We start from the raw sequence: 20645 nt of genomic DNA, 5'->3' as shown, positions 1-20645 counted from the left end.
AAAAATACTACACATAAATGAAAATTAAGTACCTCTGAATTGTATAGTTCAACATTAATGGCTAAGTAAATGGTAGCCCTCAATTGGGTAAGAAGAGTTTGGGTGAAGTACAGATCATTTTTAAATGAACTGTGGAAGTTTCAAATTGTTTCTAAAAGTACATTTGGTCAAAATCAGTGCTTTCAAGTAACAGTAATCCCTATTTACCCATGTCTTATTTCTATTTCCCATTAGTCATTTTTCCCTAAAAATTGATAGCTGTGAAATAAAAAAATACTTGCAAGAGAATTCTGGAGACTAAGTAAACTAGAATACTGAATAAAATTTGAGTACATCACCACTCTTCTGAAAGGAGAGAACACATATTTAGAGGACAGCAATTTTAGTCTAAAAAATTGTTGAATTGCCTGGAATCCTAAGAGGAACTTTGTAAGCGATGGGTTTAAGTTAATGCAGCTTTGAGACCACATATAAAGGGTAGGGCTATAAAAAAAAATGAAGTAAAAATAAGAGAACATAAAATATTCTACTTATACCTTTCTTCATTTGGGCTGGTTACTAATCTTAATGGTTGCTCCTTACTTCTGATTAACCAGGTGTTTGGTGAAGTATCAAAAACGATTAGGAATATAATTCAAGAGCTTTTTTCATTAGCACAATAATAATGATAATAATGGTGGTATTTGTTAAGTGCTTACTATGTACAAAGCACTGTTCTAAGTGCTGGGGGGATACAAGATGATCAGGATGTCCCACGTGGGGCTCACAGTTTTAATCCCCATTTTACAGATGAGGTAACTGAGGCACAGACAAGTTAAGTGACTTGCCCACAGTCACACAGCTGGCGAGTGGCGGAGCTGGGTTTGGAACCCATTATCTCTGTCTCCCAAGCCTGGGCTCTTTCCGCTGAACCATGCTGCTTCTCCAATTTCTGTTTTCTTTAATCCATGTATCCTTTAATAGTATGGCATGTAGCTTTTTTAATATGCTGGAGAAAAAATTTGAAGTGAATGGGGCTAAAAGGAAGTGGTCTTTGAAATAAGTAAAGAACATTTTAAATTTGAAGTCATTCATTTTTGTGAATAAAATAAGCTGAAGTAGACATATGCTATCTCTTTATAGAGGAGAATACGGAAAAAGCTATAATAGATACTAGTTAATCATGTTTTGCCCATGTCAAAACATGTAGTTAAAATGAATGTTTCCAATCTTACTATATCAAGTGCCTTCATGTTCCTTGTGCCTGCAGCATCAAGAAATCATCAATTCATGGTACTAAGAATATTCTGCAATGAACACTGAGGAAATCTATATAGATGCACTCAATTCAATAAACTCTATCCAATTTCCCAGCACAACCATTATTCTTGTTTTTATAGAGTTGGGTTTAAAGAGGAAACAGTGCAGTTTGGACACTACTAATTAATGTAGCACAGAGATGACTAGTGGTATGATTTGTAAAAGTATATGTTTACAGTGATCTCTAAACTAACTCTCAATGAAACATAAGAGAGCATTAAGGAATACCCGAGGGAGAGAAAATGATATTGTCAGGACTTTTACAGTGACATACTTAAGGTAAAGAGAATTATTCCAATTGTAAAAAGAGGAGGAAATGCTTATTTCAGATTATAACTTTTATTAAGTCCTATTCATATTATGAATTCATCACAGACAATTACCATAACAGTTCAAATTATTTGTTTAAGAACAGCTCTAAGGTTTCTGAACAACATGATTTAGTTGTAAATTAAACACAGTTCCATTTCCTATTTATTCTTTTTTCTTCAGTTGAGATACGTAATGTGGGACAATGCTTCGATGAACCAGGAAGTTTCAGATGTGGCTTAATGTTTTATTCTTAGACTACGCTATTAAAATGCTTGTTAGGGTCCTCAAGGGAGAGAGTGGAGGAAAAGAGAAGAGTGTTATCATTAGCACTGGCAGTATAAAGATACTGAAGGCTAAACTGAACTGCTTACAGTAAAAGATCTGAGGTTTACCCCTGACTCATGAGTAATTTTCATCAGTATCAGGCAAGTAATTTGGGTTTCAAGCCTAGTCTTTTGTGCCTCATGCAGTAAGGGGTAGAGGGTGCTGCTAAGGTGATATACTTAACTTAGTATGTATCCCCAAATAGGGTGGGGGGAGGTGGCTAATTTTGAATAATTTCTTTCAATAAGTGCTAAATGCTCTTCTCAGAACAATATAATTGTCCTTCAAAGGGAGTGTATTCAAATTATTTCCAAAAAGAACAGCTGGAAACTGGTGAGTAAACCTAGACTCAGGGCAAGGTTAAATGGGGTGCTGAATGAAACTAAGAATTTTCTACCATATTTACATCATTTATAATACTTTAAAGTACTGATCTCATAAATATAATACAAAACTTTACATGTGCTAAGCAACAAATAGTTATTTCCCCAAAACCATTTGGGCTAAATAAAAACATTGGCATCATTTACACTTTTTTTGCATTTATTGCCAGTCAGTTGAGAATGTTAAATTTACTTTGTTCTAGCTATGTTCTCTTACCACCATCTTGATAGTGAGCTTATTAAAAAAAAAGGTGTGTATAAATGTATCTGCGAACACAAATTATAATGTAAAATTTTTTTTTTTAAAAAAAGAATTACCAAGACTTTAAGTTTGCATTCACGTTTTTGCTAATACCTTTAAATGAAAAGTGCTCTGGGGACAGCAGAGGTTGAGATCCCTTCCATTAGTCCTGTTGTAACTTAAATTTTGGATACATCTAACAGTTGCCCTCCTTCCACTTGGATTTTCTGCAATATTTAAAATGGTCAGACTTTTAACAAGGTTTGATGGAATGCTAATCGCTTCGTTTTAAAACTATAATTTCAAAATCTATTTTCAAGAACCAAGAAAGTGCTGTATTTCCCTTTACAAAATATCACATAAAATCTTGATTACAAGATTGCTAAATATTTTTAACATTTTCTATCAATACAATTATACATTCTTTTGCAGAAAGACCAAATACTTGATGACGTATTCCATCTGGTTGTCGGGACTTCTAAGTGGACTGAAATTTCACTACTGCAGTCTTCAGGAAGTGAGCAATGCCAGGAATGAATCGGTCGATTTTTGTAGGAAGATGAACCAGGTGAAAATCCAAGACATCCTACAAACTCAAAAACCCCCCATTAACTTTCAAGACCACCTACTTTATTAGCAAGTCTTAACGGCTGAGTATCAGTCAACAGCAGCTGCGTTTTGGCACCGTAGCCTGTCTTCTTAGTTTGAAGCCCTTACCACTAGATGGGGGGTTGGTATCGGTTGATGGAATTCTTCGACCTAAACCAAAAAAAGACCAGGAGTAAATTTAGTACATTTAAATTTCACAATTCTCAACTGTATTTATAAAAAAATTCTATGTACTCAAATTGATTTCATTCTAATTGTTCTTGAAACCTGAAATCAATTTTAGGAGCAAAGCAGATGGAAAGGCAGGAAATAAATCATCTTTGATACCTCCAGGTAATGTCTACTAACTGACATTAGAGTTAGTGGGTGGGATTTTTAGGTTTCAATTGTAAGGGAGCAAAGATGTTTTACAATATGAGTTTTAAAAAGCTAATGCTATAACACATTGCTTTACCTCACACTAAATATGCTAGGTAGGCAAATTCTAAACCTTTTAAAAATAAGTATTAAGTAATTTTATTAAGTATTACTTATAAATATTCCAATATTGCAGTGTTTCAGTTTTATGACAAAAGAGGTATGTCAAGATATCTTGTTCTCTTAAATCTCATTTCAGTGAATACAAAGCTAGGACACCACTAATAAAATGGGAACTTCAGCCTGAGGTAATTGGCTTTTGTTTTTGTAAACCGAGGAAACATATTAACCAATAAGAGCACTTACTAATTTCTATAAACAGTTCATTTATATTTATTGCATTTTTAGCACTCGTCTCTACAAATATTGCATGGATCGAATCAGCATAGTCTTTAGCATCCTTTTCCATGACTTCTCTGGAAGAGAGAGAACCAAATGTTAACTATAATTTCAAATTATTTTTCCTTGTGAAAACCTGATAAAAATGCATTACTACAAAGAGAAAACTCAATGAATGGCAGGAAAAATATAGAAACTTCTTCAACCACATAACCTCTAAACTCTTGACCTCTAATTGTCCAGTAAATACATCTATTTGCAAGATCAAAAAAGATGAGTGATTCTTCAATAAGCAATAGTATGGTAAGATTTAGGTAGCAAGTACCTTAGTCCCCCAAATTTCTATGTCATACCTTTTCTCATTATGAACTCTTTTAATGTCATTTATCCCTTCTACATACCAAGAACCCTGAAATTATTCTGGAGGATGAGTAAAGGGTACACTCAGTTCTTTACTTCAAGGCCCTCTCTAGGTGCTTGGGGTGGGGTAGACAACTGCCTTGCCTCAAAACTGTAAGGACCAAATTAATGGTGCCACTGGGTTCTTTTGGTAAAACTAGTTTTCCTGTAACATGGGGATTGCACTGTGGCAGAGCCTGTGCTAGAAAGCACCCCATGCCCAACACTGTGCAGCTAACCAATCAGCCCATATGCTGTATTATGCTGAATCCAGCCAGATGCCCATTGTCAGAATAACGTTCTCCTCTTCTGCCATTGCGTCCTATCCAAAAATGTAATGAAAACACACTTTCTGGCAGATCCAAGTGTCCTTTCCCTTCTCTATGCACCACCTTTGCAGTCTTCTGTCACAACTGCAATCAATAGCAAAGCAGCAACAACTCTGGCATCAGCTCAAGGCAGGCTGGCTAAACTGGAGCTATTGCTGCTCAGCCGCAGGTTTTAAAAATGGTGGCTCGGTCTTAAAAATGTCAGGAAGGCTGAATAAACTGGTCCCGCGGGATTTATGAGTCACTGTGGCAGCTCCGGAACCCTGACATCTGCTTTGTCCCGGAAACATCCTATAAGATCCCCAGAATGGAGGGTGGGAGAGGGTGGCGGGGAGGGAAAGACTGCGAAGAGGGAAGGGCAGATTCCTTTTCAATGGATCTGAGGAGCTGTGCCTATCTGCTGGACAAAAAGTAAAATGACTAACACCTTGGCTACACTTCCAGCCATTTCTGTGTTCAAGGGGTGGTGCAGGAAGTCTCCCTGCCCCCAAAACTGTATGGATAAAATTAAGGGTGCCCCAAGTACTTCTAGGAAACCTAGTTATACCTACACTGAGGTCGCATCCTTGTGGACCCTGTCTCAGCCCTGGAACTCTCTCCCCCTTCAAGTTCCCACAGCACTTATGTACACATCCTTATTCTACGTGTAATCCCCCTTTTTTCCCTATAGACTGTAAGCTCTCTGTGGGCAGGGATCGCATCTACCAGATCAATTTTATTGTACTTTCCCAAGCACTTAGCACAGAACTCTGCATAAGCCCTCATTAAATATCACTGATTGATGGGTTAGGGAAAACTTGTGCTATAATTTTCAAAGTCAAATACTAATACATTTACAACTATTGCTTTCACCACTGCATCATAAGTGCTTATTCCTCAAAAGTATTTACTGAATGCTTACTGTGTGCAGAGCACTGTACTAAGCACTTGGGATAGTACAATACAACAGAGTTGGTGGACATATTCCTTGCCCGTAATGAGTTTACAGTCTAGAGAGAGAGAAAGGCATTAATATAAATCATTTATATGTAATATACAGATATGTACGTAAGTGTTGTGGGGTTGAGGATGGGGTGAATATGAAATGCACAAAGGGTCACAGCAGATCCAAGTATACAAACAGACAGGCATTGTTGGAGGGCTGTTCCTTATTCTGACACATCCTAGCCAAAAAGTGTAGCGAAAAAGTATTTCTTTTATATATAAAAGAACTGTATATAAAAAAGCAAAATGTCTACTTCGATATTTTCCTTAAGAGACCCCATCCTTTCCCTTTATACTAAAGTGTATTTTAAGTTACAAGCTCTCATTCTAATAAAAACTTACCTTACATCAATAAGATCACACTTATTTCCTGCAATAGCTACAACAATATTTGGGGGTCCATGCTGTCGAAGCTCTTTTACCCAATTTTTTAATGTTGAAAATGTTTCCTGTTGTAAAACAGAAGAAACCCCACCATAAATCAAAATGAAATTTTAAAAAAAGAAGAGTAATGTGAAAATTACAAGAAACATAATCTTACTTCTTTTGTGATGTCATAAACTATTATAGCTGCTGCTGAGCCTCGGTAGTACATTGGTGCTAAGGCACGAAACTGTAAGGGAAAGACACAGAGAAAGCTATTTTGAGGCTATTTCCATAATTATGGGGGCCAATTATTCTCTACTTCTTGACATGGTCTCTAGAAATGATACAACTGCCTCAGAGAAGAAGAGCTTGAGAAAAGAGTACTTTGAATAAAATGTTAGTTTGTTCACTGTGTATTTAAATAGTACTACCTTCCTGTTAAGTCAACTTTTCAGACTAGAATTTTGAAATGGCATGTGTGTTCAAAGACTAATACAGCACTTTAATCGGTCAATAAGGAATCACTTAGTAAATGGTTTGGGTACAAATGTAATTGGGACAGAGAGTTAAGAAGGTAGACCAGGGCTAACAGCAACAGTATATCTAAAACCTTTTTGAGGTCAAAAGACAAAGCAGTGGAGGGGCTATCTTTACAAACCCAAGTTTCTTATCTCAATCTAAAAATCTATCTTGATATTGGAAAATACCCTGGTGTACAAAATTGCCTTAAATGAACTTCAAATTCTCCTGGGGTTAGCAACAGCATAGAAAAGGTGTAAGAGAGGTGACAACTCAGATATAATGTGAGAGGAAAGAATTATTTAGACAATACTTAGATTTTTCCAAAGTGTTTTTCACATTACCAATCTTATTTTTATCCTCTACATCTCTGTGAGGTAAGGAGAAGGTGGCAGTACCCCTATTTTACAGATGAGGACTCTGAGGCCCAGCAGAGTTTAGTAACTCACTCAAGGTCACATACGGCAAACCAGAGAGACAAGAGCAGTGCAGGTATGAGAAAAGGCAAAGGACTGGAAATTCATTGGAAATACAACACCACCTTGGCGTTTTATCTATATTCCCTAATAGACGACGAGTAACAGCAATAGCCAGTTGATTTGGTCGAGTAACAGCAATAGCCAGCTGATTTGCTCACAAACTGTAAGCCTTTGTTATCTTGCCAGGTAATAAAAGTTTAGATAGCAGTGATTATTAGTAAGAATATGAGCTGAAACAGGGATAATGATCGCATTATCTACAAAGTTAATATCTCAAGAATCCAAGCTCACTTCATGAACTTTCCCAGGGGCTTTCTGTCGCCTTCCCAGCCTCTCCACATTCAATGTTGCTCCAGCCAGACCATGGAATAGGAGGTGGGGGACGGAGAAGGCAAGCGCTGGACTTTTCTACTCCCATAGGAACCTGAGAACTTTCCCAAACCCTCTGGAGGATTTTGTGACCTCTTGTCAGTCAGAATGTTCCCTTTGAGGGATTTGTCACATGAAGTACTGCCTCTGGATGTGTCCCCAGATAGTCCCAACTTGAGAAGCTAGAGGATCCTGGAGCTGGCACGAAAATAGATAAGTCTGTGCATTTAGGCAACTGTCTGTTGATGCAGTGGCCAAACCCAGTTGAGGCTGGATGCTCCTGCAGTTAGGATTGCCTGGCTTTGCCTGACAGGCAGTTCCCAGTTTCACCCCTCTGACAAGGCCATTCATTCATTTATTCAACCATATTTACTAAGCGCTTACTATAATAATGTTGGTATTTGTTAAGCGCTTACTATGTGCCGAGCACTGTTCTAAGCGCTGGGGTAGACATAGGGGAATCAGGTTGTCCCACGTGGGGCTCACAGTCTTAATCCCCATTTTACAGATGAGGGAACTGAGGCACAGAGAAGTTAAGTGACTTGCCCACAGTCACACAGCCGACAAGTGGCAGAGCTGGGATTCGAACTCATGAGCCCTGACTCCAAAGCCTGTGCTCTTTCCACTGAGCCACGCTGCTTACTATGTGCAGAGCACTGTAATAAACGCTTGGAATGTACAATTCGACAACAGATAGAGACAATCCCTGCCCCAAAACAGGCTCACAGTCTAAACGGAGGAGACAGACAGCAAAACAAAACAGAACCAAACAGTCTGGCCACCGACAGCTAGTTCTTCCCTCTGCCACCAAAACCTGCTTTGAGGCTTAACCTTTCATAACTCTCCCTAAATTAGTGCACTGCTCCAGGAAGTAACTTTATCTTCCCACATCCCCAGTCCTGACTCTACTTCCCCAAGGCTTAATCCAACCACATCCTCCTTCTATCAAGGTGAAAGGGCCTGACTCCCACCCAGGGGTGCCAGCCACTGTCAGCTTACTTCCTCAGCCCTAGGAATCTAGCTGGGGGGAAAAGACTAGATGGTGCTGAGCAGCTGCCCCAAAGTAACTACTGTGTATCCTGCTCTATTCCAAAAGAAAGTAAAAGAAACCCTAAACATGGTTGACACTTTGCTACTATTATAAGATTTTACTGAACTGGTATTCCAAAACTCAGTTTGGCAGCTTTTTAACTCTGGTTCCAAAACAATTATTTTGAGACCATGGCCCCTACGTGAGTTACAGGAAAACATGATCTTTTTTGCACACAACTACATATTACTGTCTAGAAGTTAATGTATTGCTGGGTGCCATAAAGGTCTCTCATATTTAAAATGTTGAGACTATAAATGAAAACATATTTGGTAAACCACCACTTGGACTATTTGACTACTTGCTAATCTTGCATTACTCTCATTTCCCGGCTAGCACTTAGATACTTTTTTCCATATAGGAACAGTCATAGCAGATAAACTTCATTTCACCCATAAAGCAACAGATGTTACCACAAACACTAAATTTTTCTGCAGCTCCTTAGCCAATTAATTTAACCTTTTTAGCCTTGGAGCCTCTCTTGCTTTGAATAGTGCCACAGAGTTACCTTTGAAATTTAGAGTGGCAACCATAAGAATTTGGCAGTCGAAATTAAACACTATATACAAAAATGTCTTGAAATGTATAGCTTTTCTACTGACAAGTCCTTAGTGGTTTTTCCTGACACCCCTGCCTTAAGCAAAATGAAGTGTTGGATTTAGAAAGGAACAGATCTCTAAATGAAGGTGTCAAGAATAAGAAGTGGAAATATGAAATGAGAAGTTTGAGGTGCAAGATTGGGCAAGAGAGAAGGGACAAGTACAAATTGGAAGAGAAAGCAAACAAGCAAGTTTGCACTTTTGTTGTGCCTATTATTTGCATTCCTTCAGCTATTCTGGACAAAAAATGAAGGCAGGCAGCATGAAAATCAATTCAGTGGCCACTCAGGAGGTTTGCTATCGCCTCTCACAGAGGTTAAATGACTTCCTGAATTCATGCCCAGTTTTCCCATTTGTAAAATGGGACTATTCTCTATGAGAATTACAGATATTATCCCTTTAAAGCAGTCCCAACAAACCTGAAGACCACGGAGAAATATCAGAGCAGCAGGGAAGTAGGAGGACACAGGAGGAGGACACACGCAGTCAAACCGTCTCTCTCCTGTGTCTGCTGGCACTGTCTCCTGGCCGAAAGGGACTACCCAGGGATGGGGTCACTCTCCAGGGTCCTGGGGGCACACTTTGCATGGATTCCAGCCAAGTCAGTCTCTTAGTAGGGATGGGGGAGATTCAGACTTAAATGTGACATTCTCTTTTAGCTGCTGCAGCCACTATCCCAAGGGGAAGGTCTTTTAGGCGAATGAGGTAGGGGAGTGGGTGGTGGTAGTGTGGGGTCGTCTTTCTTTTCCTCCCTCTACCTCCACCTGGCTCCTCTAATCCTTTTTGGTTTTTTCCCTGCCAATCTTTGGCTATTGTTCCTACTCACTAATCTTTTATCGGGAAGACAGTGATAGGTGCCCATTTCATCTCCCCTTTCTATTTAATAATGTGTTACATTGATCATTTTACAAAGAATTTGGCAACTTTTTAGAAGCACAGCCAGCTCATGTGTAAGAATCAGTCTGACAATCTGACTATAGAATGCTTTAGAAATAGGCAGGGCTATGTTCCCAATTCTGTATTTAACAACTGAGTAAGAGCAGAAGCACTCACCACATCTCTGGAGAAGACGTGGTGATAAATAGAGGGAGTAGATGTTCAGGACATCTTTGCAACTGCCCCCTTCCCCCACATTTTATTTTCCAGACTTGCCTGGGAGCTCCTATCCTCCAAAGATATATCCATCACCAAGGACAAATTAAGCAAGATAGGCGATTACCAAATTACTATGGTTTGTGTCTATATTCTTCACTTTTTCAGCACCTTTAGAATGGCCTAGTGGAAAGGGCATGGGCCCGGGAGTCGGAAGGACTTGGATTCTAATACTGGCTCTACCACTTGTCTACTCTGTGACCTCAGACAAGTCGCTTTACCTCTCTGTGCCTCAGTTCTCACCTGTAAAATGGGGAATAAGACTGTGAGCCTCACGTGGCACATGGACTGTGTTCAATCTACTTAGCTTGAATCTACCCCAGCACTTAGTATAGTGTCTGGCATGTAGTAAGCTCTTAAATATTATATTAAAAAAATTACTGGCTCCAAATGTACTACACACTCGAATGTCTTTTCCTGAATAATTCCATTACATCTTAGTAAACCCTTGCAATGTGGTGTAAGAACATCTCTCATATTTTTGAAAATAAAATGGCAACTAAGAGCGTCAGCTAACCCCACCTTATTTCTAATATTTCCAATTCTTAAATATCAATCCAAAAAGATTTATAAAAACGGTAGCATGTGAAGACATTCAAGGTAAGAAACACTTTTTCCTCAGGGGATTTAAAAGTTAATCTGCCCAAAGAAAAATAAAAGCATTTCCATGCATACCAAGGAATCCAGCAAGCTGTCAAATCAAGGAAAAAACTTTGACATTTACTTACTCGTTCTTGTCCAGCTGTATCCCAAATTAGGAATTTGTGTAGCTCATTTTGATACTGGACAGTCTTCGTCATAAAAGATGCTCTGAAAGATATTTTGATGTAATTAGATGTTCAAAATGAAGTACTCGTACCCTTTTACTCTCATTAAAACAAAAATCGAAGGGAAAGTGCTTCATGAAACATGTCACATTTTTTCCACGGTTTATATGCTTTTTAACAATATCAACTGAATGTTAATACTCCAGGTAAAAATATTTACTAGCAAAAGCTGTCATTTCCAAAAAACACTTATTTCCAAAGAAAATCAGCAAAGCCTAGTGGAAAGAGCCCGGGCTTGGGAGTCAAAAGACCCAGGTTCTAATCTTGTCTCTGACACTTGCAGCTGAGTGACCTTGGGCAAGTCACTTAACCTCTCTACGGCTCAGTTATCTCATCTGAAAAATGGGGACTAAGACTATGAGCCCTATGTGGCACAGGGACTGAGTCCAACCTGATGATCTTGTATCTCTCCTAACGCTTAGTACAGTACCTGGTACCTAGTAAGCACTTAAATACAATTCAAAGAAAAAAAATCAACACTGCTAATCATGATGTGTAAAATCAAGAAACAAATCAAAGCTTATATTATCTCTCATTAGAGATGACTAATAAATCAATAAAATGGTTATGGCTTAAAAGTAATGTATTAGAATGCCATGCCAAACCATCCCTAGCTATGATTTGGTCCCTGTCTGCCTCGTCTCAAATGGCTCAGAGCACAGCCAGGTATTCTGTCAGAACCCACAAGTGTAGTCAGAATTTTGAATACAGAATCTGGGTCCTGAGTGTGAGCTCTTTGTGGGCAGGGATTGTGTCTGTTGTTTGACTGTACTCTCCCAATTGCTTAGTACAGTGCTCTGACATAATAAGCGCTCAATAAATATGACTGAGTGAACAATTCTGGGTTGGGATAGTAAGTAGACCAATTTCTTTTTCCTTCTTCTCTGGGGCTCAGAGTTCAGAAGATGGTCCACTGTGGTTTCCGTTTTCACTAATCATGGGCGCACGGCTGTATGTGTTTAAAAGGACGCTTATTTAAAAATAGCCAGCAAAAATTCATTTAAAGGAAAAAGTCATAGCACATAAATTGCCCTGTAATTTAGTTAAGAATAATACATCATTGTAAGACTGTAGGCTCCTCAAGGCAGGAACTGTGCCAAACAGTTCTATTCAATAGTACTCTCCCGAAACCCTTAGTACGGTGCTCTGAAAACAGGAAGTGTTGAATTAATACTACTGCTGAATTAATACCATTGATTGAAGCCAAGTAGGGTAAAGTATCTGAAGATTTCCTCTCCCGTGTGAAAGAGTTACTGATCCCAATAAGATACCCAAAGGAATACGTAGTTCTAGCCAATCAGTTTCTGCCTGATGGGAAATACTAAAAATATTAACTTTGCAGAATCTAGCTCTGAGTTTGTTGCAGACAATTCTGGCCAAAGGACGACTCTTGCTGAGGAAGAGATCAGAGGCATGAGCAGCAAGGTTATTGTGTCACATGAGTTTGGCATTACGAAGGTGAAGCCATTAACTTAGTACTCAGAGATTTTTGGGCAGGGTGAACATTTTTAGCCTCATTCTTTGCCCTCTGTTGGCAGGCTGTGATTCCTCAGGTTACCCCTGGATCCTGGCAAGGTTCTATTGGCTCCTCTTGGGTTCCTTCTGTCTTGGGCTCCCAACTGTGTGGAACCTGGTTGGGAAAAACAGGTGTCCATCTTGGCCCTATTCTAGTCAGGTGGCCTGAAAGGAGCTCTGGGGTCAAATAGGAGCTCCTCTTTCTTCAGATGCTCAGGTGGGACTCATGGGTGGGAATTCAGCGCTGCCTGGGGCTTTTTGGCACTCCTTTGGTGGGGAGTTTCATGCCGGAGGTTTGAGCCCCCAGTCGCGACTGTGGAAGTCATACCTTTTGGACACCCCCTACCCCTGCTCCAAAATTCCACTCCAACAAATCAGTCAAGCTTTTTGAACCAAGTTCACTTGTTTAAAATGAAAAGTTGGCACCTCTGCAAAGAAGAAACGTTGCAAAGAGAACAATGATCTGGAAAAACAGCAGTCACAGAAGCACATCAGAGAATAGACGACACACACAAGTGGGGAAAGGACTGGGGGTAACTAATACTTTTTACCACAGATGCACAATTTCAAATGCATCACATTTCACCATGAAAGATGAAGCTGTTTATAAAAAATAATTGTTTAGGAAACACAAATTTAACAGAGCCTAAAAATGTTTGACTGCAGCACCAATGAAGCACATGCAACAAAATACTGGTCTCAAATACTTTGAAAAGAGCATTAATGATTTTCCAATCTGTTATTTGCATGAAATTATGGATCACAGAGCAGCATCCAAAACACTGAAATCTCCAGGAATCTAAGAGATGAAAAGAGAAGTTTATGTTTACTACATGTATTGGGCAGTTAGAAAGTGAAAGGATTTTTCACTTGGATTCACTGACAAAAATGCCCGGTTATAAAGTATTCTTAGGGAAACAGCTTGTTTTCCCAATAAGCTTTTAAAACAGTAATATAGCTCCCCCTCAATCTTTGTTAGTCATTAGGGTGTGATTTCCATCCATCTCCCCACTGGAGCCAAACGTAGTTACGGGTTTATATCTATCAATTTATATCTAGTCAATTTAGTTTCTTGAACCATGGGAAAGAATTTGGATTTAGTGGTAGCAAGCACAGATGGTGTACACACACAAAATGAGAAACCAGTAAATTTTCCGTTAGAGATTAGAATTTACAGGGTCCCAGCTACTAAGCCATTGACATTATTATTTAGCCATTAAGGGAAGCAGTGTGGCCTAGTGGAAAGAGCATGGACCTGATTCAGAGGCCCCGGGTTCTAAATCCACCTCTGCTACTTACTTGCTGTGTGACCTTGGATAAGTCACTTAACTTCTCTGTGCCTCAGCTCCCTTAACTGCAAAATGAGGATTCAATATCTGTTCTCCCTCACACTTAAGACTGTGAACCCCATATGGGGCCTGAATCTACTCCAGCACTTAGTATAGTGTTTGATACCACAATTATTATTACGGATGGAAGTACAGCTACATTAATTCTTAGCTGCGGTAGGGTAACATTACACTTGTGGCAGCACAGAATGTAAAATTGACTTAGAAAAATGTTCGAGATTTACCAAGGAATGAATTTTCAGATGCCTTGTACAAGTGTCTATTTCATTTAGCTCTTTAGAGCTCTAAAGGACACTAATGGGATTTGTCAAATAAAAGCCACGTAAAATTCAAACAATGTACTTAAATAAAAGCACGGGGAGCTTCTGCAGGCTGGAGAACAAGCACATCTTAAACTTAGAAACTTTCCACTTAAACCGTTTACAGCCCAAACTCATTTAGGGCAGGGAGCATGGCTGAGCGTTGTACAAGCACTCTAAAAGCTTGTACGAGCTTGGGTTTCTCCCAAGCACTTAGTACAGTGCTCTGCACACAGCAAGTACTCAAAAAATACGACAATAAATGAAGCACTGTACTAGAGGAGAAGATTACCAAATACAGGGGAATAAATTAAGTCACTGCAGCAGAATTAGGTTATGTTAATGGCACTTAATGATCATTTACTAAGTGTAAATAAACAACACTGAACAGATGGATTTACTGGCCACAATGAGCCACTTTGTATGGGGACATGGCCATTGTTTTTGTCCAACAGTATTTTGGACAGGTTTTTCTACCTCATCATTCAATTCACTGAGAGGCAATGGGAACATGGCCACTGTTTTTGTCCAATGGTATTTTGGACAGGGTTCTCTATCTAATTATTCTCAGGTCTACAAAAGATCCAAGTGAGAATTTCTGGGCCTTTCTAGCCTGCTTACTTTCACAGCCCAGCCCTGATTGCCTTTTCCCCCCCAAAATAAAATTCACACACTTTTTACCCACTTTCTCAAAATGAAAAAGTTGGCTTCTCATTCATCTAGTTTTTTCTCCACTACATTCTTGTCTTCCCATATTCCCCATTCTTCAACCTGTCTGCTTCTGCCTAATGTAAACAGTGCTGGGAGACCTGGGTTCTAATCCTGCCTCCATTTGCCTGTTGTGTAACCATGGCCAATCACCTAATTTCTCTGTACCTCACTTTCCCCACCAGTAAAAATGGGGATTAAATACTCACTCTTCCCCTTAGACCTTGAGCACCATGTGAGAAAGAAATGGTGTCTGATCCGATTGAATCTACCCTAATGCTTGGAAAAAATGCCATCCTTATTAATATTCTAAATTTATGGAATCCACAATGTGCCAGCTTCCTCCCTAACAAGTCTTCCCAGTTTGACTCACTTTGGCCAGTACTCTATTCAAACTGTTTTTGCCAAGGCTCAAATAATCAGGACTCAGCAAATACCCTTGTTTACATCACCCAGTTGATAGTAACCCTATGTCTAATTAGCAAACAGCAACAAGAGCCAGAGTGGCATTGAGATCAAGGCACCAACTAAACATCTGTTTTAGACAGCAACCCAGGCAAAGACAGAGAACATATGACAAGCAATGTTTTAATTGGTTTACAAAGTCAATATTGTTGAACCCTGTTATAATGTCAGTTCTTTAGCTAACATCAGTTTTCCATCATTTGGTCAACCTTCTTGTCGCCCACAAACCTTATACTGTACTCCTTAACATCTCTGACCTCAGATTGCAATAACTGCCTTCTTTTAAATCTCCTCTTGTTCTTTCTTACTCCTCAGTTGTTATTCCCTCCCCTAAAACCAGAAATACCTCATCCTTAGACCTGGAATGCATATTTCCAAAGGTTCTATTTTTCTGTTTTCAAAGACCTATGCCACCTCCACGACAGCCCATCCTTAAATGAAAGTGTTAAAAACTACCTTCCTAGTCCAATTTCAGAGAAGCTCATACTTGCACCCTAAGAGATCAGATCTAATAAAATGCTCGCAAATGTAAACACTTGGGGGAGGTTTGTTGTGTAAAGTTATTATCAACAGCATTTAATAAGTATCTGTGTGCAAAGTGCTGATTTGGTGTGTCATCCGCTTATGCACCTCTCAATCAGCCATATTTTATTTTTGCAACGAGCAAGTTCATACGTTTTCCCGAATGCTATTAATTTTAGTGCTCTATAAGTGATAACATTTAGTACACATTTGATTAGTCAGGGAAGGCTTAGTTTCAAAGTTAGTTAAGGATAATTTCCATGCAAAAGGGATAGACCTTTCTGTCTCTCATGAAGTGTTATTAGCTCTAGACTGTTCACAGCAAACCTAATGTAAGTACTGAAGATTTTTTTACCCGGGCAGGAGGAAAAAAGTCACAAAATTTTACATTTTTATTTTTGACTCCTATAGATCAAGGTGCAGGATGACCTCAAAAACATGGAAGATTTTTACCAGCAGTTTCTGGGATTGCTTTCTTCTTGGGCATGTACTGCAGGTATATACCGTAAACTGTGGCCACTCATTCAGTTTGTGCTATTGCTCCTCTCCAATGGGAAGCAGAATCCTGGACTAAGGAGGTTCCGTCTCTCCCACTGATCAGAAAACCTTTCCAAGGGAACAGTCTCCACACTGGCTACTGTTGCAAGGAAGGAGTCACGACAAGATAGTGAGAGGACTGAGCATAAGCAAGATGAGTGGGTGGGCAAAGGCATGTACCAAGAGCATGTGTTGTGTGGGAGGGAAGGGGAAAGAGCTGTGTATTAATCTGGTGAAAAAAAAAAATCCAGATATGCCCAAATCCTTACAATTCCAGATTTCTACACTGGAGTTTACCAAGGTGCTGGATTAATCAAGACTAAAAATAAATAGATCTGCACATTTAAGGTGCACTTAAAAATCTGGCCAACCCACTGCCCCCGCAAAAAAACCCACCCCACCATTCAGAAAGTGGTGAGAGTCTTGATTTTATAAATCTTTAAAAGGTGACATGTCTTGCTCCAAAAAGGGTTTTTGGGAATTATTTGGGTTGCATACTTTCAGAGCTAGCTCAGAGGGAAGTATGTCATTTACTGAATCGTCAAAATCATCCGCTGAGGCCCTCAATCATTTTTGGAGATTTTCCATGCAAGAACTGACTGGCTGCCAATCCTTGCTTACCTGGAGGCACTTCAAGAAAAGGTTGTATCCACAAGTTTTCTTTTCCCAAGGATTCTGCAAGGGCAGTCATCCTTAAAACAGAAGCAAAGACTTAATCCTATAGACTTAACCTTATACCCTTGCACCTGTGGGAATTTTATGGGGCTCATACATATAGAGCAGGAAATTCAGTAACTATGCCCATAAGTGACAACCAGAGCTAGCAATTCTTCTTGGGTCAACTTCTCCAGCAGCATAAAACATTTAACTTCAATATGGCAATCTCTCTATTAATCAGAAGATCACTGTCACGCGATACAGCCACTAATGGTCATTCAGTATGGGGGGAACCACATTTTCAAATGAATGAAGCCAATTCTTGGGTGACAAATTATAATACTTACAATAATAATAATAATGTTGGTATTTGTGAAGCGCTTACTATGTGCAGAGCACTGTTCTAAGCGCTGGAGTAGATACAGGGTAATCAGGTTGTCACACATGAGGCTCACAGTCTTCATCCCCATTTTACAGATGAGGGAACTGAGACACAGAGAAGTAAAGTGACTTGACCACAGTCACACAGCTGACGGGGGCAGAGCAGGGATTCGAACCCATGACCTCTGGTTCCCAGGCCCGTGCTCTTTCCACTGAGCCACACTGCTTCTCTGAGTTTTCTTAACTAGAAAACTCAACCAGTAGAATGATTGCTGGAGTTCATAAAGAGCAATGCCAAATAAAATATGTTATCCTTGATTAAGGTTAAATTTGAATCTTCATTGGAGAGAGTTGAAGATATTTAAACCTAAAAATAAAAGCAATCATAATTTCATGGACATTATTACAAATTTTGTACAACTCAATCTTTCTCATTCTCAATCAATTGAGATTGTACAATTGTACAGATTTTGTACAACTCAATCTTTCTCAATCTCAGTCAATCCCCAACTCAATCAACTCAATCAGATCAGAATTTGGCAAAGACGGAATATGACACAAGGTATCTTCTCAAATGCTTACTTATACACATATATTCATTTCTTACCCTATTGTTGGATTGATGTTTGGATCAAAACTGTCTTCTACAAAGCGCCATACGATACTTGATTTGCCTACTCCTGTGTCCTGAAAAAAGTTAATTTTGTTAGTGACAGTTATCTACTGTACAATGATACCCATCTTTTGACACAGGTAAGTACTTTTGGAAAAGATTTAAAGAACAAAGCTTTAGAAGTTGTGTCAACAAAGGAGGTTTTCATTAAAACTGAGCACAGTGATTAAAAAAGATCTCAAAACAGATACAGACGTCCTATTTTAAAAAAGGGAGGTTTATTAAGTATCTTCAGATGATAGACTTTTAATGAATAAACTTTATGGCTGAACTTGAGTTTCTGCCTGGGGAAATGTAAGCTTCTATCCTGGGAAATACATAAGCAAATTGAGAGCGCCCCGCCAGAAGTGATCTGAGTAAGTCTGCATACTCCAGGCACACCCTATTTAATGTATCTGTCTTTTGTCAGATATTTTAGACACATTTTAGACGCTGCTTAAAACACGATAGCACCCGTTCTCATGGAGGCAAAAGTATCTTCCAAAAAATCATGAAGAGTTTCAGACAGGAAGCCGATGCTTCGATCTGATAAGAATTTTATTCTTAGCCTTCAAACCGTTCACGTCACTGTATTTGTAAAGTGAAATCTGAATGTGCTCCCAGAAACGTTCAGTCTTCCAGCTCAGGTAGTAACGGAAAGACCCAATCTCACAAAATAATTTCTCGAGGGTGCGGCTAATTCCTAACTACGGTTTTAAAGGAGAAAGCATTATTTCGAGATGAAAAACTACACACACTCCAGGTGCTACACTACATGAAAAACTACATGAGATGAAAAACTACATACACCAAAATGAGAAAACTTTCTGCCACGGTATGAAAGTTACCCACAATTATGTGACATTTGATCTACGGACTTCACCCAAGTTAAAGGGGAGAAAGAGGAGCGCCGGGCTCCAGTTAAGGCACAAAAAAGTGATGATGAATCTCCCTTTTCGGGGATCAGTCCGAGAAAAAAAAAATTGGAGGCCAGGGTAACATCCCTTGTCCTCGCTGCACAGGGAGGGAAGGGTAAAGGGGGAGAAAAGGGAGGGGAGAGAAGATCTTGGAACTTTTGTTCCTCTCCTTGTGTCCTGCTGAAGAAGGCCGGGAGAGTCAGGCCCCTCCAGGCCGGCCGGGCAGGGTCGGCCTGGGTGGGGGGCTCCGCTGGCTGAAGGAGGAAAGGTGGAAAGGGGGGGGGGGTTCACCTGGGGGCTGGATCCTGAGCGGGTCTGTGGGCTCTCCAGGACAGTGGGGTTCCCCCGGGCTGTGGGCTCCCACAGGACAATGGGTTCCCCAGGACAGTGGCTTCCCCAAGACAGTGGGTTCCCCAAGACAGTGGGGATCCCCCGGGCTGCGGGCTCCCCAGGACAGTGAGCTCCCTCCAGGACAGTGGGTTCCCCAAGACAGTGGGGTTCCCCCGGGCTGCAGGCATCCCAGGACTGTGAGCTCCCCAAGACAGTGAGCTCCCTCCAGGACAGTGGGGTTCCCCCGGGCTGCAGGCTTCCCAGGACAGTGAGCTCCCCCGGGCTAAAAGTGAGCTCCCCCCCAGGACAGTGAGCTCCCCCGAGCTGTGGACTCCCCCCCAGGACAATGGGGTCCCCGGGACAGTGAGCTCCCCCGGGCTGCAGGCTCCCCAGGACAGTGAGCTCCCCCCAGGACGGTGGGCTCCCCGGGACAGTGAGCTCCCCCCAAGACAATGGGGTTCCCCAGGACGGTGGGCTCCCCCAGGGACAGTGGGCTTCCCCCAGGACGGTGAAGTCCCCCGGGGCTGTGGCTTCCCCCGGACACGGTGGGCTCCCCCGGGCTGCGGAGTCCGGGTCAGGTCTGGGCCTGCGGGAGGCGGACGGGGACGGACACTTCCTTCCCCCGGGGCGCGCCGGAGGAGCCGGGGACGCTGCCGAGCCTCGTCCGGGGGAGCCGCCGGCCCGGCCCGGCCCGGCCTCCCTCCCCTCCCCGCCCACTTACCCCCAACAGGCAAACTTTCAGCTCCCTGAGCGCCATGTCCAGGAGCCGGGGCCGCCGCCGCCGCCGCCGCCCTACGCCGGAGGAGAGCCCGGGCCCAACACAAGCATCCCCCGGCAACCGGGGCACGGACGGCCCCGAGGGCCCCGCGGCGCTGTCTCTCCCGCGCCGGCTCCCCTCGCCCGTCGCCCGGCCCCGGCCTTCGCCCTCAGCGGCAGCGGGAGCAGCGGGAGCAGCGGGACCGGCCGCCCGGACCCCGACGAGCCTCGGCGGGAGCCGCCGCCGCCGCCATCTTGGGACGGCCCGGTGAGTCACCTGACCTCCCCTCTCCCTCCCCCTCCCCCTCCCCCTCCCCCTCCCCCTCGCGACGGCCGAGCGCAGGCTTCGCCGCTTCCCTCTCTTCGGGGCTCGGCTTCGGATTCCGACGGGGAGGGGGGAACCACCCCGAGCGCTGTCATTGGTGGCCTTCGGAGGTCAAGCCGACGTCCCGCCCAATCAGGACTCGAGTTTGACGTGGGAGGCGGGGCTGGGCCTCCTCCTCCTCTCCCTCCGGACGGC

At 41.6% G+C, this 20645-nt stretch overlaps 1 protein-coding gene across 1 annotated transcript; it reads right to left on the bottom strand.

The window, feature by feature from the left end:
- Positions 1 to 1622: 1622 nt before the first annotated feature.
- Positions 1623 to 20368, bottom strand: RAB22A (RAB22A, member RAS oncogene family). The gene is made up of 7 exons (XM_029070767.2): positions 20091 to 20368; positions 18078 to 18157; positions 10939 to 11020; positions 6178 to 6249; positions 5979 to 6085; positions 3892 to 4001; positions 1623 to 3318 (listed from the first exon to the last, which is right to left on the bottom strand). Exons 1-7 carry the CDS (start codon positions 20124 to 20126, stop codon positions 3221 to 3223), a joined length of 585 nt encoding a protein of 194 aa, XP_028926600.1. The 5' UTR covers positions 20127 to 20368; the 3' UTR covers positions 1623 to 3220.
- Between the last annotated feature and the right edge of the window lie 277 nt (positions 20369 to 20645).

The sequence above is a fragment of the Ornithorhynchus anatinus genome, chromosome 8, assembly GCF_004115215.2.
Source record: "Ornithorhynchus anatinus isolate Pmale09 chromosome 8, mOrnAna1.pri.v4, whole genome shotgun sequence".
Classification (NCBI taxonomy): domain Eukaryota; kingdom Metazoa; phylum Chordata; class Mammalia; order Monotremata; family Ornithorhynchidae; genus Ornithorhynchus; species Ornithorhynchus anatinus.
This window is presented reverse-complemented; position numbering and strand designations above follow the sequence as displayed.

Excerpts from the sequence above, each read along its gene's own strand:
- RAB22A (XM_029070767.2), bottom strand. The coding sequence starts at position 20,126 with ATGGCGCTCAGGGAGCTGAAAGTTTGCCTGTTGGGG. Across the intron at positions 6,250-10,938 it reads ATACAGCTGGACAAGAACGA|TTTCGTGCCTTAGCACCAAT; the intron begins GTAAGTAAATGT and ends TTTCCCTTACAG. Across the intron at positions 6,086-6,177 it reads TTTATGACATCACAAAAGAA|GAAACATTTTCAACATTAAA; the intron begins GTAAGATTATGT and ends GTTTTACAACAG.